This window comes from Dendrobates tinctorius, unplaced genomic scaffold, assembly GCF_039654945.1.
Source record: "Dendrobates tinctorius isolate UK_male_01 unplaced genomic scaffold, ASM3965494v1 ptg000070l, whole genome shotgun sequence".
Classification (NCBI taxonomy): domain Eukaryota; kingdom Metazoa; phylum Chordata; class Amphibia; order Anura; family Dendrobatidae; genus Dendrobates; species Dendrobates tinctorius.
The window spans coordinates 84595682-84611620 of NW_027361738.1; the positions used below are offsets into that span (position 1 = coordinate 84595682).

The following is a 15939-nucleotide window of genomic DNA, read 5'->3' on the forward strand; positions in this document are numbered from 1 at the left end:
CTCAAGTGGGGTACCACAGGGCTCTGTCCTGGGCCCTGTATTGTTCAACATCTTTATCAACGATTTAGATGAAGGAATTGAGGGTAAACTGATTAAATTTGCTGATGACACAAAGCTAGGAGGGATAGCTAATACTAGAGAAGAGAGAGAGAGGATTCAAAAAGATTTAAATAAACTGGAGAAGTGGGCAGCAACTAACAGAATGGTTTTTAACAGGGAGAAATGCAAAGTACTACATCTGGGCAATAAAAATGAAAAAAGCATATATAGAATGGGAGGAATAGGGCTAAGTGACAGCACATGTGAAAAAGACTTGGGTATACTAATAGATCACAGACTGAATATGAGTCAACAGTGTGATGCAGCAGCAAAAAAGGCAAATGCAATTCTAGGATGTATTAACAGAAGCATACAGTCTAGATCACGTGAAGTAATTATTTCCCTCTACTCCTCTTTGGTCAGACCTCATCTGGAATATTGTGTCCAATTTTGGGCACCACATTTTAAAAAAGACATCAACAAACTGGAGCAAGTTCAGAAAAGAGCGACCAGAATGGTGACCGGTCTGCAAACCCTGTCTTATGAGGAAAGGTTGCAGGATTTGGGAATGTTTAGTTTGCAAAAGAGAAGACTGAGAGGAGACTTAATAGCTGTCTACAAATATCTAAAGGGCTGTCACATTGTAGAAGGATCAACTTTATTCTCATTTGCACAAGGAAAGACTAGAAGCAATGGGATGAAGCTGAATGGGAGGAGACACAGATTAGATATTAGAAAAAACTTTTTGACAGTTAGAGTGATCAATGAGTGGAGCAGGCTGCCACGAGAAGTGGTGAGTTCTCCTTCAATGGAAGTCTTCAAACAGAGGCTGGACAGACATCTAACTGGGATGATTTAGCGAATCCTGCTTTGAGCAGGGGGTTGGACCAGATGGCCCAGGAGGTCCCTTCCAACTCTACGATTCTATGATTCTATGATTCTATATAAGGGGACAATGCAAATATCTCTCCAAGGATCTGTTTATACCAAGGAAGGCGACGGTCAAAAGGGGGCATTCTCTGCGTCTGGAGGAGAAAAGGTTTTTCCACCAACATAGAAGAGGATTCTCTACTGTTAGGGCAGTGAGAATCTGGAATTCCCTGCCTGAGGACTAGGTGATGGCGAACTCAGTCGAGGGTTTCAAGAGAGGCCTGGATGTCTTCTTGGAGCGTAACAATATTGTATCTTACAGTTATTCTTAGGTTCTTTAGAAGGACGTAGATCTGGGGATTTATTCTGATAGAATTTTATAGGCTGAACTGGATGGACTAATGTCTTTTTTCGGCCTTACTAACTATGTTAGTATGTTAGTATGTTTCTGAGTTTAAATCATTTAGAAACAAAAATATTAATGTTATGAACTTGTTTTCTTAGCATTATTTGAGGTCTGCAAGCACTGCATTTTTTTTTGTTATTTTGACCATTTCACATTTTCTGTAAATAAGTACAAAATGTATTGCTTGGAAATTCGGAGACATGTTGCCAGTAGTTTATAGAATAAAAGAGCAATTTACATTTTACTCAAAAATATGAAGAGAAAAATCAGACAAACTGAACATTTGAAAGTGGTCTCTTAATTTTTGCCAGAGCTGTATATGTGTGTGTGTATATAAATATGTGTATCAATGTCCAGCTGCAGCAATGAGACTCATGGGTCTTTCCCACCTGGTAATCAAGTACCTGCACGGACTGGATTAGGAGTAGATCCTTCAATAGGAGAACAAAAAGGAAATCCAGCAAGAACTCAGCAAACCAGGGTTGGAGTAAAATGATGCTTTTCTTTATTTCTTCAACAAGGTATAAAAACGACCCACAAGGATCAGAAACCAGAGTCCATTGCAGAAATAAGCGCAAATGGGACTACGCGTTTCGGCGGCCTAATCCGCCTTCTTCACGGTCCAAACCTAATCTGCTCCTTGTATATGGAGCCATATAAAAGGCAATCCTGAATAAAATTAGTGCAAATAATTACAAACATGTGTGCAGAAAAAGGGTTTAACCAATTCGCTATTGTGGATTAACTAACAGCATTGCTACAGAAAAGACAACTTTTTCTTATATAATAAAAAATACAAATAACCGTCCTAGTTAATGACATGATGTATAGGATGAAAAAAAATAAATAAAAAATATTATATTAGACATGAATAAAATAAGCTCCACTGAAACCTCAATAATGATATCTGTGCGGCTATTAAATCCTAAAGGAGTTCTTGTACCCATTTCAAAAATCCATTTACTTTCTCTAGCTAAAACCTTCCTGCGTAAGTCCCCCCCGCTAAGAGGTTTTTTTACTTGTTCAATTCCCATGAAGGAAAAACTAGATAAATTACCACTATGGACTTTAGAGAAATGGCGTGAAACAACTGAAGCTCCAACCAAAGGTAAATTTTTAGCGTCGGATATGTGTTTTCTCATCCTGGTTTTCAATGAATTCATGGTACAACCAATATACTGAAGTCTACAAGAGCTACAGCTGATCAAATAGATCACATTTTCAGTGTTGCAGTTAATGAAAGATGCAACACTAAACTCTTTATTATTAGAAAATGAAGAAAAAACTTTTGATTTATTAGCAAAGCCGCAGCAGATGCAGACATTAGCTCCACATTTCAAGAAACCCACAGTTTGTATAGTTTTTAACCAATTATTAGACTTCTTATTCAGATCAATAAACATGCTAGGAGACAATGAAGACGCTAAGGTAGGTGCCCGTTTAGCAACAAATGCCACATTATGATTATTCACAATATTTTTTAAAACATCATCCTGCGTTAAAAGTGGCAAGTACCGTTTTATAATGCTAACTATGGTATTATATTGTGGGCTGTAATTAGTACTAAATACCACCTTCGAATCAAATGAGTTCATTGAACGTCTCTCAGTTTTCTCCTGAAGAAGTGAACTTCTATCAATATTATTAACTATTCCTCTATCTCTGCTAAGTGACCACTTAGAATATCCTCTTTTTAATAGGTTAGTGCAGGTTTTGTTGGCTTCCATCTCAAAATCCATATCCAAGGTGCTGTTTCTTTTTAATCTAGTAAGTTCACCCACTGGAATATTTTTTATAACATGTTTGGGATGCAGCTGGACACTGACATACATACTCTGCTGTTGGAAGGAGATTTGTCCGTGCTCGCTCTATGGAACCCTTTATACAGTTTGGCAAGATTTTTATGTGGATTTAGACTTTCAGCATGTTGCCATCTACTGTTACAACGTTGGACACTTAGGACAATACGGTACGTCTTAATAAATTGGCATGTATTTTTCAGAATGAATCATCTTCAGGGGATACCATACAAGTGGATTCTGATTCCATGCTGAATAAGCTGGATCAACTATTAAAAAAGGAACAGAAACTTTGGTGAGATCATAACTCTCTCAATGGTTATCTGGAGAGAAAAATGATCCCCCGTGGACTGCGTTTGAATAAACAATCCACAACTTCTTATGGTATGGATTTCCAGACCAATTGGAATAAGGTTCTAAGTGAATGTTCACTAAAATTAATTGAACTGATCATAGATGAGGAATCTAAAGAGCTGGATAAATTGAATGTTGAAATTGAGATGGTGAAAAAGTCTGTTAATGATTTGCCTGTATCAGACAATAAAACCAAGTTCTTGGAGAGAATGCATAACAACTTAAAAAGAAGGGAGAACGCCATAGTATCCACCAAAAAAAGAAAGTTTATAAGAGATTTGGAGGATTATAAGAGTAACAAAGTTTACAACTGGTCGCATTACCCTCCATCTATACGCAAAAGAAAAAAATCTTGGTTTAAAAAATCCAAAGTCTCTTTCAGCAATTCCTCTGCTATTTCAGACACCTCATTTGGAGAAACTTCTGATGAACTAACGGACTCTTCTATTTCCTCATTACCTATTGATCAGAATATAAATAAAAAACATTATAAAAGAGATTTTTTGCAAGAAGGAGCTATGCCAAAAAACGATCGAGGAGGAGGGGTGGCAGAAAACACAGGGCCAATTGGCTCATGTCTGAGAACAAGGAAGTGGAAAATATGAACATTCCTATCTTTAATCTATCGAGTTATATTCTTACAGAACCGCAGATATCGCTGCTATCAAAAGGACTGGGTTTTTCACCTTGTAAAAAATTTGATCTTTATGACACTATAGTAGGTATTAACAGATTTGCGCGTGACTTGACTCTGAAAGTTCATTTCAGCAAAGAAGCTGTACAATCTGCTCATGATTCTGCTTTACCTGCTACCAATATTAATACTGATTGTTTGTATTTTTCTGACCAATGTACCCTGCAAAATCTTAGACAACTGGATAGTGATGATAACATATTAAGTGAGGTTAATTTAAATAATGTCTTTAAAACATATAATACACAGTTTTATCCAATTAAATCCAGGCCACCTTCTTTAGATTTTTTTCAGGAAGCCATTGAGAATGAACTGGTTTCATTATATCACGCTGAGGGTCCAGCCCGGGTTAAATACAACTTAAGTATAGCTGAGCACAGGGCGGTCCGCGAGCTGAGGGCAAATAGTGACCTCCTTGTCACTTCGGCTGACAAGGGGGGGGCTATTGTGATCCTCAACTCGGGACTTTATAAAAAAATGAATCTTTCCAGTCTAGAAGATACTAATGTTTATAATGAATTACATTCTAATCCGACCTCCTTTTTCAATTTAAAATTATCCCAGCTGCTACAAGAGGGTGTTAATGAGGGTGCCATCTCTGAAAAAATACAAAAGTATATCTATTGTGATTCACCTATTATTCCAGTGGACCACTCACTCCCCAAGGTACATAAAGAAATCTTTCCCCCTCCTTTTAGACCAATAGTCTCAGGGATAGGCTCATTTAGTGAGAGACTGGGGGAATGGGTGGATCACTACCTTCAACCTTTGGTACCTTTGACACCAAGTTATTTGAGAGACACAAAAGTCACTGTTTCTATATTAGAGAAAATTCAATGGCAGGCTGATTATTCTTGGCTCTCTTGTGATGTAGTAGGACTATATCCTTCTATCTCCCATCATGTTGCTATAAGCTGTGCCGAATACTACCTAAGTACAGCAAATATCCAGCTCATATTCAAACTTTCCTTTTGAAGGCCATACGATTCTTACTAATGCATAATTACTTTTCCTTTGATGAGAGGTATTTTCTCCAGATACAGGGCGTGAGTATTGGTGCGAAATTTTCTCCGTCCCTAGCCAACATCGTTATGTCCGTTTGGGAGGAAAAATTTATTTATATTGATGATAATCCCTTTAAGGACAACATTATATGGCTGGGCCGCTATATAGATGACTTGATGTTTATCTGGAGGGGTGACACCTTATCTTTAGATGAGTTTGTTGTTTATCTGAATAACAATGATTTCAATTTACGCTTTACTAGTTCTAGTGACATGTGTTCCATCAATTTTCTGGATTTAAAACTATTTGGAGACAGCAGTGGGAATAAAGTTACTGTGGCCCCTTATAGGAAACCCACGGCGTGCAACAGCATTCTCATGGCAACTTCTAACCATCCCAAACATGTTATAAAAAATATTCCAATAGGTGAACTTACTAGATTAAAAAGAAACAGCACCTTGGATATGGATTTTGAGATGGAAGCCAACAAAACCTGCACTAACCTATTTAAAAGAGGATATTCTAAGTGGTCACTTAGCAGAGATAGAGGAATTGTTAATAATATTGATAGAAGTTCACTTCTTCAGGAGAAAACTGAGAGACGTTCAATGAACTCATTTGATTCGAAGGTTGTATTTAGTACTAATTACAGCCCACAATATAATACCATAGTTAGCATTATAAAACGGTACTTGCCACTTTTAACGCAGGATGATGGTTTAAAAAATATTGTGAATAATCATAATGTGGCGTTTGTTGCTAAACGGGCACCCACCTTAGCGTCTTCATTGTCTCCTAGCATGTTTATTGATCAGAATAAGAAGTCTAATAATTGGTTAAAAACTATACAAACTGTGGGTTTCTTCAAATGTGGAGCTAATGTCTGCATCTGCTGCGGCTTTGCTAATAAATCAAAAGTTTTTTCTTCATTTTCTAATAATAAAGAGTTTAGTGTTGCATCTTTCATTAACTGCAACACTGAAAATGTGATCTATTTGATCAGCTGCAGCTCTTGTAGACTTCAGTATATTGGTTGTACCATGAATTCATTGAAAACCAGGATGAGAAAACACATATCCGACGCTAAAAATTTACCTTTGGTTGGAGCTTCAGTTGTTTCACGCCATTTCTCTAAAGTTCATAGTGGTAATTTATCTAGTTTTTCCTTCATGGGAATTGAACAAGTAAAAAAACCTCTTAGCGGGGGGGACTTACGCAGGAAGGTTTTAGCTAGAGAAAGTAAATGGATTTTTGAAATGGGTACAAGAACTCCTTTAGGATTTAATAGCCGCACAGATATCATTATTGAGGTTTCAGTGGAGCTTATTTTATTCATGTCTAATATAATATTTTTTATTTATTTTTTTTCATCCTATACATCATGTCATTAACTAGGACGGTTATTTGTATTTTTTATTATATAAGAAAAAGTTGTCTTTTCTGTAGCAATGCTGTTAGTTATCCACAATAGCGAATTGGTTAAACCCTTTTTCTGCACACATGTTTGTAATTATTTGCACTAATTTTATTCAGGATTGCCTTTTATATGGCTCCACATACAAGGAGCAGATTAGGTTTGGACCGTGAAGAAGGCGGATTAGGCCGCCGAAACGCGTAGTCCCATTTGCGCTTATTTCTGCCATGGACTCCGGTTTCTGATTCTTGTCGGTCGTTTTTATACCTTGTTGAAGAAATAAAGAAAAGCATCATTTTACTCCAACCCTGGTTTGCTGAGTTCTTGCTGGATTTCCTTTTTGTTCTTATATATATATATATATATATATATATATATATATATATATATATATATATATATATATATATATTATATATATACACACACACACACACAGTATATACACACTGCTCAAAGAAATAAAGGGAACACTTAAACAACAGAATATAACTCCGAGTAAAACAAACTTCTGTGAAATCAAGCTATCCACTTAGGAAGCAACACTGGTTGACAATAAATTTCACATGCTGCTGTGCAAATGGAATAGACAACAGATGGAAATTGGCAATTATCAAGACACCCTCAATAAAGTAGTGGTTCTGCAGGTGAGGACCACAGACCACATCTCAGTACCAATGCTTTCTGGCTGATGTTTGATCACTTTTGTATGTTGTTTGTGCTTTCACACTCGTGGTAGCATGAGACGGACTCAACAACCCACACAAGTGGCTCAGGTGGTGCAGCTCATCCAGGATGGCACATCAATGCGAGCTGTGGCAAGAAGGTTTGCTGTGTCTGTCAGCGTAGTGTCCACATGTTGGAGGCGCTACCAGGAGACAGGCCAGTACACCAGGAGACTTGGAGGGGGCCATAGAAGGGCAACAACCCAGTAGCAGGACTGCTACCTCAGCCTTTGTGCAAGGAGGAACAGGAGGAGCACTGCCAGAGCCCTGCAAAATGACCTCCAGCAGGCCGCAATTGTGCATGTGTCTGCCCAAACTGTTAGAAACCGACTCCATGAGGATGGTCTGAGGGCCCGACATCCACAGATGGGGGTTGTGCTCACAGAATCCACCCAGTCAGTGATTCTGTCATAGAAGGAAGTAAAGTTAGTCTGACATGACTTAGTTACAAACCCATGCTGACTCTGGTTAATTACTTTATTCTTACTGACATACATGTTGTTTAATAATTTGTTCAAAGATCTTTCCTGGTATAGAAGTCAGACTCACTGGCCTATAGTTCCCTGGGTCCACCTTCTTTCCCTTTTTGAAGATAGTAAAAACATTTGCTCTTCTCCAGTCTTCTGGGACTTCTCCTTTTCTCCAAGAATTTTCAAAGATTATGGAGAGTGGCTCAAAAATTTATTCTGCTATCTCCTTCAGTACTCTGGGGTGTAATTCATCTGGACCTGGAGACTTGAATTAATTTATGTTAGCTAAGTGTTTCCTCGCTATCTTTTAGTTTATAGATATTCTGGATTCTCCTATTTCTTTAATAGGACAGTGATGATCAGTTGATGTTACATGTCCTTTCTGAGAGAAAACAGATGCAAAATAGGAATTTAGAAGTTCAGCCTTCTCAACATCCTGTCTTACCATTTCATCATTTTCATCCTGTAAAAATCCTATAGCATCTTTGACTTTTCTTTTACTTTTGACATATCCCCAAAATCCTTTATTATTGCTTTTGACATCTCTTGCAAGCCTCAATTCATTGTCAGCTTTACCTAATCTGATTTGTGCTCTGCAGGTTCTGCAGACCACATTATATTCTTCTTTAGATATGCCTCCATCTTTCCATTTTATAAACATTTATTTCTTCCTTTCTAGCATGTGTTTAAGTTCTGTGTTCATCCATCCTGGTTTCCTTAAATGCTTCCTATTCTTCCCTCTGTTCGGAATTGTTAACGATTATGCTTTGAGAATCTCATTTTCAAAGATTTCCCATCCTTCCTGAACATTTTTGTCCTTAAGGATATCCAGCCATTGGATCCCTCCAATTCTCTTTCTGAATCCCTTAAAATCTGCCTTTCTGAAATCTAACCTTGACATCTGAGTCTTCACAGGTCTTCCGCCTCTAGTTATCCAAAATTCTAAAATAGCATGGTCGCTACCTCCTAGGGTCCCAGCCACTTTTACCTCCTCCAACATTTCCTCCCTGTTTATAAGGATTAGATCCAAGGTAGCAGTTCCCCTTGTTTTCTCCCTTACCTTTTGGAAGATAAAGTTGTCAGCAAGAGAGGATAAGAATTTCCTTGACCTGTTAGTTTTGCCTGAGAGAGATTCCCAACAAATGTCTGGATAGTTGAAATCTCCCATGAAAACTATGTGATATTTTTTGGAGAACTTGGCCATTTGATGCATAAAGAGTTCATCCATATCTTCAGCTTGCACAGGCGGCCTGTAGTAAATGCCTACAATGGTGTCCTTTCCATTGTTCTGTCCTTGTATTCTTACCCAAACAGTTTACACAGAACTCCCAGTCTCTGAAGCTTCAATCTCTGTGCAGATATACGCGTTTCTAATGCAACACCCCCTCCTCGTTTATCAAGTCTGTTTCTTGCAAATAAGTGGTGTCCTTCTAGTCTTGTATTCCAATCATGTGTATCGTCCCACCAAGTTTCAGTGATTCCAATGACATCATATTTCTTTTCCTGTGTTAGTAGTTCCAATTCTCCTTGTTTGTTGCCCATGCTTTGTGCATTAGTATAGAAACATTTTAGTTTGTGATTGGTTTCTCTTTCTCCAATATTTTTATTAATTAGATTCTTTTGTCTTTGTTCTTCCTTTCCACTTCTAATAGCAGAGTTCTCAATAGCATTTGTCAGGTGTATGGCTTTTTCTGGCCTTTTGCTTCCCTTCCCATGTTGTTCTAGTTTAAAGCTCTCCTGATGAGAGGCGACTTCCAAATACATGTTTTCCAGTCTTCGTAAGGTGCACCCCATCTCTAGCAAGTAGTCCATCGTAAAGGTAATTCACTCCGTGATCCAGAAATGCAAATCCTTGCTGACGGCACCATTGATGTAGCCAGTTGTTCACCTGCAGAATCTTATTCCACCTCCTTGTTCCATGGCCATCCACTGGGAGGATGGAAGAGAAGACCACCTGCTGCTGGACAGCCTGAATACATATGAGGAATGCCTGTTTGTTAGGGAATCCCCACATGTATTCACGCTAAACTAAATCTCCGAGCACGCCAAAATACTCGGAGGACACCCGAGCAACGAGTATACTCGCTTATCACTAGTAGTCATCTGTAGGTCTGAAGAGTCCTGATATCCTGTCAGACACATCTTTAATTTTTGCACCTGGAAGACAGCACATTTCTCTTGAAGTTATATCCGGTCTGCAGATTGCGGTCTCTGTTCCTCTCAACAGGGAATCCCCCATGACCACCACTCTCCGTTTCTTCTTCACAACATTCTTCTTTCTCCATCCAGGAGGACTCTGAAGGCGTACAAGGTTGTTCTTTGTGGGCAGAGTCTTATCCTGATGTATTTCTTCATCGTTTTCCTGCGTGAGAACCTGGTACTGGTTCCTGAGCAGTATGGGTGCTGACTGCCTCCTGATCCTCCTGCTTCTCTGGGTCACATGTCTCCATTCCTCTGTTTCTTCAGGTGCACTTCGAATTTCTTCTCTTTCTGTAACATGAAGAGATAATTCTGCTCTGTCTAAGAACTCTTCCCCTTCCTTAATGATTTTCAGCGTAGCAAATAGTAAAAAGCGAAGTAGTTCCAGCTCCTTAAAACGTAGTTCCTTTATTAAGTCATTTTCAAATTCATATAGAAAATGGCATGCTCTCATATGGACAAGGTGTGTCTACAGGGCTGTTCCGAGCACGTGAGGCGGACACTGGTGAGCTGGCTACTTTTCTATTTTTTTATTTTCAACGTAGCCCCTTCACTCCAGTCACCTGGGCAATTTTCAATTTTTTTTCCTTCCCTTCTTCCATGAGCCATAACTTTTTTATTTTCTAACCATATAGCCGTATGAGAGCTTGTTTTTTTGTGGGACGAGTTGTACTTTTGAATGACAGCATTGATTTTACCACATAGTGTACAGGAAAACAATTCCAAGTGTGTTGAAATTGCAAAAAAAGTGCAATTCCACTATTTTTTTTTTTGTACTATATGGTAAAGCTGGCCTAGATATATGATTCTCCAGGTCATTACGAGTACTTTTACAGGTTTTTTTTAATCTAAGAGGTGAAAAAAATTCAGAGATTTGTAAAATGTGTTACCTGCTCTATGTTCCACACTGCGGGGGTCCCAAAGGTGCCTGCACTGGCTTTAATTCGGGTGGCATCTATATATATAAAACTGAATGTATGTGTGTATATATCACCAACCAATCACGAAGCATCTTTCATTTCACCAGAGCTGTTTAAAAGAAGCTGAGCTTTGATTGGTTGCTATGAGCAACAGTTTTCCTTGCACCCAATCACTAAGCAACTTTCATTTCACCAGAGCTGTTTAAAAGAAGCTAAGCTATGATTGGTTGCTATGAGCAACAGTTTTCCCACTCTTAGCACCTCAGCAGACAGTGACATGGTGGGAGAAATCTAGCATCCCCGGGAACATAAGCTCCCAGCCATTGTCTCCCCCCCCCCAGAAAGGAGCAGAGAGCACATTACAGAAATTAATCACGCCCTCCCTGCCCATATACCCATCACACATCCTCCATCCCATAGGCACATCTTCCCTCTTAAAGGGTATGGAAGTTAGGGTAAATCCTTCAGCGCTCTGATTCTCACCCCAGGCTTCTATTAAAGGGATCATTGGTATAGAAGTCAGGGCAAATCCACTCAGCGCTCTGGTTCTGACACTAGGCCTCTCTTAAAGGGATCCCCGGTATGGAAGTTAGGACCATTCCACTCAGTACTCTGGTTCTGACTCCAGGCTGACGGGATGATGTGGGATATTAGGGGTAGTAGTCCGGTGGCTCAGGCTGATGTGGGATATTAGGGGTAGTAGTCCGGTAGCTCTGGCTGACGGGATGATGTGGGATATTATAGTGAATATGGCTATGCGGAGTGGGCTATACACTCAGCTTTATAAATATAGATATAATATAGATATAATCATTATAATTTGTTAGAACTAACCGTAGTTAGTTACTATGCCCGGACAGCGGCGGGCTCTTCTGCTAGTCTAATATATAAAGCTCAATGTATGTATGTATGTATTTATGTATGTGTGTATGTCCGGGATTGGCATCTGCACCGTCGCAGCTACAGCCACACGTCTGGACCCCGAGAGCGTCATAGGCTATGTTGTGAGGCGAAATTTTAACCCCGCGCGTTCCAATTCACCAAACAATTTTGGACCTATCTACCTAATGGGGAAAAAGTGAAAGGAAAAGTGTTGGAGGCAAATTGACAGCTGCCAGATATGAACAAGGGGGACGTAAAGAATGAGAGCGATGGCGCCAAAGAGTATATACCGTACAGTTGCTAAGGTGGGGCCCTGACATGGGATACTCCCCACACACGGGGATATGAACACACACACAAAATGCGCCACACTACCACGTGCTTCAACACATATACCACCCTCAGCACACATTTCACCACACATACACCAACCTCGCCACATAAAAGTCGAAACACAAAAGTCGCCACTCAAAACTCACCACGCTGTCCCAGAGTTGTTTTAAAGATGAAAAATGAGCTGTGATTGGCTGCTATCAGCAACAGTTTTCTTTGTAGACAGTTGTGGTAACTGAGGCCTATTATTCTTATCATTTCTATGGTGTTATCGTCCTTCTGTAAAGCTGGAAATAACACAATTTATTACCGTGCCAACACAGACCACCCTCTGACACAGACTGCAGGAGGAGCCCAGTATCACACAGGATAGGATTACAAACACAGCTCAGCAGACGGTATCACACAGGAGAGGATTAGATACACGGCTCAGCAGACAGTATCACACAGGATAGGATTAGATACGCAGCTCAGCAGTCAGTATCACACCGGATAGGATTCGATACACAGCTCAGCAGACAGTATCACCCAGGATAGGATTAGATACACGGCTCAGCAGTCAGTATCACACAGGATAGGATTAGATACACGGCTCAGCAGTCAGTATCACACAGGAGAGGATTAGATGCACGGTTTTTATGTGCAATATAATCATTATAATTTGTTATAACTAACCACAGTTGGATACTATACTTATACAACCTCACTAGGGTGCATTTGTATGGGTTGGGGGGGGTTACGCTCGGTATTCTAGCCATTAGATTAAGAAGAAATAAAAACGATTTCCGGATCTGTGAAAGCCATTAGTGCCCTCCAAGTGGATTTCCAGCAGGAATATCCTGTACTGTGACTTGTGTGTCAGATGTTTGATGAGAACTGCTGCCCAAGGTACAAAGACAAAACTTAAGGTGCAGCAAGACTTTCACCCAGAGCCAACCGCTCAGGGCGTGCACCGTGCAATAGCTCCTGGCAGCCTGTGCCCATATCTAAAAGGTGGGGCAACATACTGGACAATCACTGCAGAACTACAAGTCACAGCAACTAGGAACCTTAAGGCTAAGTGCACATATTGCAGAAAATTTCTGCTCAAAAACCTGAATCCCTTCCCAGAAACCGCACCTATTTTTCCACGGCGGTTTTTGCGCGTTTTTTGCGCAGTTTTGATGCGTTTTTTTCCGCAGCGGTTTCAAACCGCATGGAAGAAGCCAAAACCGCAGAAGAATCTGCAAAATTAATTAGCATGCTGCGGTTTTTACCGCGATGCGTTTTTTTCGCGGTAAAAAACGCATCAATGTGCACAAAAAGTGCAAAATGCATAGAAATGACTGGGAAACTTATTCTTAGCGGTTTTATAGTGAAAACCGCGGTAAAAACTGCTAAAAAAAAACACTGTGTGAACACAGCCTAAAAATTGCAAGCTATTTCCTGGTCTATTGCTCTTCAGCTGTTGGTGAACTAAAAATCCCAGCATTGCAAAGGAAGGAACAGTGATACCAAAAGAGTTTCCTTTGTTTTTTTTAAGTTGTGCATCAAGGATTGACCTCCTAGGACAGAGGATGCAGGGTCTACACCAGTGCGGCCAGCATATACTGGGAGTTGTTGAGTCACAGGTTGGAGACCACCGGTGGACAGTGTATGCAATGATGAGAGGACTAGAAGTCTCAGACTGCCTTGAAACAGTCGTAAAGAATCTGACAACGGAATCCCCAATCACCATGAGTGCCCCTTTCCCTGCATCAGTTGTTCACTTCACCTACAGCATGCTGGGACTTGTAGTTTCACAACAGCATTTTGTATTTTATTCATCTCTCCAAGCTGTTGCAGAACTACAAATCCCAGCAAATCAAAGTATAAAAGGATGAAGTCTGGATGGCTAGATCAGTTTTTAGAAGTATTATAGTAAGGATCTAGTGGTGGTCTTCCCACTGTACCCCTCCCAGGATATCATGACAGCTGCATGCTGGGAGTTGTCGTTGTTAATATCTTATAGAGCAACAAAGCCTCATTTACCAAATAGATACAAATATCAGGCTAGAGGGGACAGATCTGATATTATCAACCATTGATCCTCAAAAAAAGAGCATGCTACTGACTGTATTTCCCTCCTATTGTATTCCAAGGTAAAGTGTGAGAGGAAGGAAGGGGGAACTACAAGACCCAGCAGAGATGTATACTGGGACTGATGGTTCTGCAAGATCCACACAGACATTGTTGCTTCTTTGTTTAATCAAAATAAAAAAAAAAAAATACTACAACACAAAGAGATACAATGTATCAGCCCCCTCCCCGTTCTCAAGCATTTCTAAGTTAAGGAAAAGTTACAAAACTTTTAATATTATATCAACAAGCTATAAGTTTACTTACCTGAATTTCACCAGTCTCTCCCCCAGAGCAGCCAGGAGGACCCCAATAACAGCCAGTCTGAGCAGAGCCCCCATAGCTGCAGAGACTTCACTGGCAGCAACCTGTGTCCTGGACTGTAGGTAGGAGTGAGAGCAGTTATCTGTAACACACCCACTGGGTGCTGCTGCTGCTGGGGTGTCCAGGCTGTGTGATCCGCGCATGAGTGCAATGCCAGAAGACTCCCCCCCCAACTATGTCCAAACTTTTCCCAAAGTTCCTAAACTTATTTTCTGTTGCATTGGAGAAGTTGCGAGCAGCAGTGACCCTGTCACCAAGATCAAATATGGAAATTATTAATAGAGGTGGATTTCACAATGTCTAGCTGGCAATTATCCGAAGGCATCATTTCGCACCAGCTTCCAAAGACTGGATCCCCCAATAGACAGGTGAGCACGGCGGGCATGACTGGCAGGCAGACACGGCAGACACACAGGCAGGCGGGCACGGCTGAGACGCTGGCAGGCGGGCATGGCTGAGACGCTGGCAGGCGGGCATGGCTGAGACGCTGGCAGGCGAGCACGGCTGGAACACAGGGTATGTAGGCACGGCTGAGACACAGGGCAGGGCCCAACTGGAAAGGTACAGGGACACAGAGTGGTGTGTGGAATAGGTAGGGTCCTGTTCTCACAGCAAGGAAGGAATGGTGTATGGAGGAACAGGTGGAGACCTGTTCACACAGCAACTACTGGTACTGACAGGGAGGAATGGTGTATGAAGGAACAGGTAGAGACCTGTTCACACAGCAGGTAGAATCGCAAGAGTACGGAGCATAAGCAGAGCGGCAAGAGTACTGAGCACAGGTAGAGTCACAAGAGTACGGAGCAGACAGAACCGCAAGAGTGCAGAGCATAAGCAGAGCCGTAAGAGTACGGAGCACAGGTAGAGTCACAAGAGTACGGAGCAGGCAGAACCGCAAGGGTGCGGAGAATAAGCAGACAGAGGGAACACGAGGAAAGACACAGCAGGGAAAGAAGCCAAAAACAAGGAGAATGACAGAGGTAAGACTGAGTTCAGACAAGGTAAAGGTACAAGACTAGGGAACAGGATATACACAGGTACAAGGCAAGGCCAAGAACAAGGACACAGAGACCAGGATAAAACAAGACAAGGAATAATAGCAGAGGTACCAGGATATTCTGCCTCTTGGAGGGCGGACAGGATATGTACAAGGCAAAGCAAAGAACAATAGCACAGGGACCAGGATATTCTGAAGGCTAAAGCTCAGTACCAAGATACTAACTGAGTTAAGACATTGCACAGGTTGAATCCACTGGGTGGAGCTGCCCTAAATACCAGAGACGTCTTGACGATTGGCCAGGAGCACATTTAGCAGGTGCACACTGATTCCATAAGAACCAGAGAGTTCTGGCGCCACCCCCCTATGCACACAGCCAGGAAGCATGCAGAGAGCAGACAGGAAGCACAG

At 40.9% G+C, this 15939-nt stretch overlaps 1 protein-coding gene across 1 annotated transcript in view; it reads right to left on the reverse strand.

Moving 5' to 3' along the window:
• The window catches only part of LOC141095765 (serum paraoxonase/arylesterase 2-like), a 55448-nt gene extending 40740 nt beyond the window's left edge, over positions 1–14708 (reverse strand). Inside the window, exon 1 of the mRNA XM_073582069.1 lies at positions 14475–14708. Within this exon, the coding sequence (XP_073438170.1) occupies positions 14475–14674 (200 nt within the window). The 5' untranslated portion in view covers positions 14675–14708. The remainder of the gene's footprint in view (positions 1–14474) is intronic.
• Positions 14709–15939: the final 1231 nt, after the last annotated feature.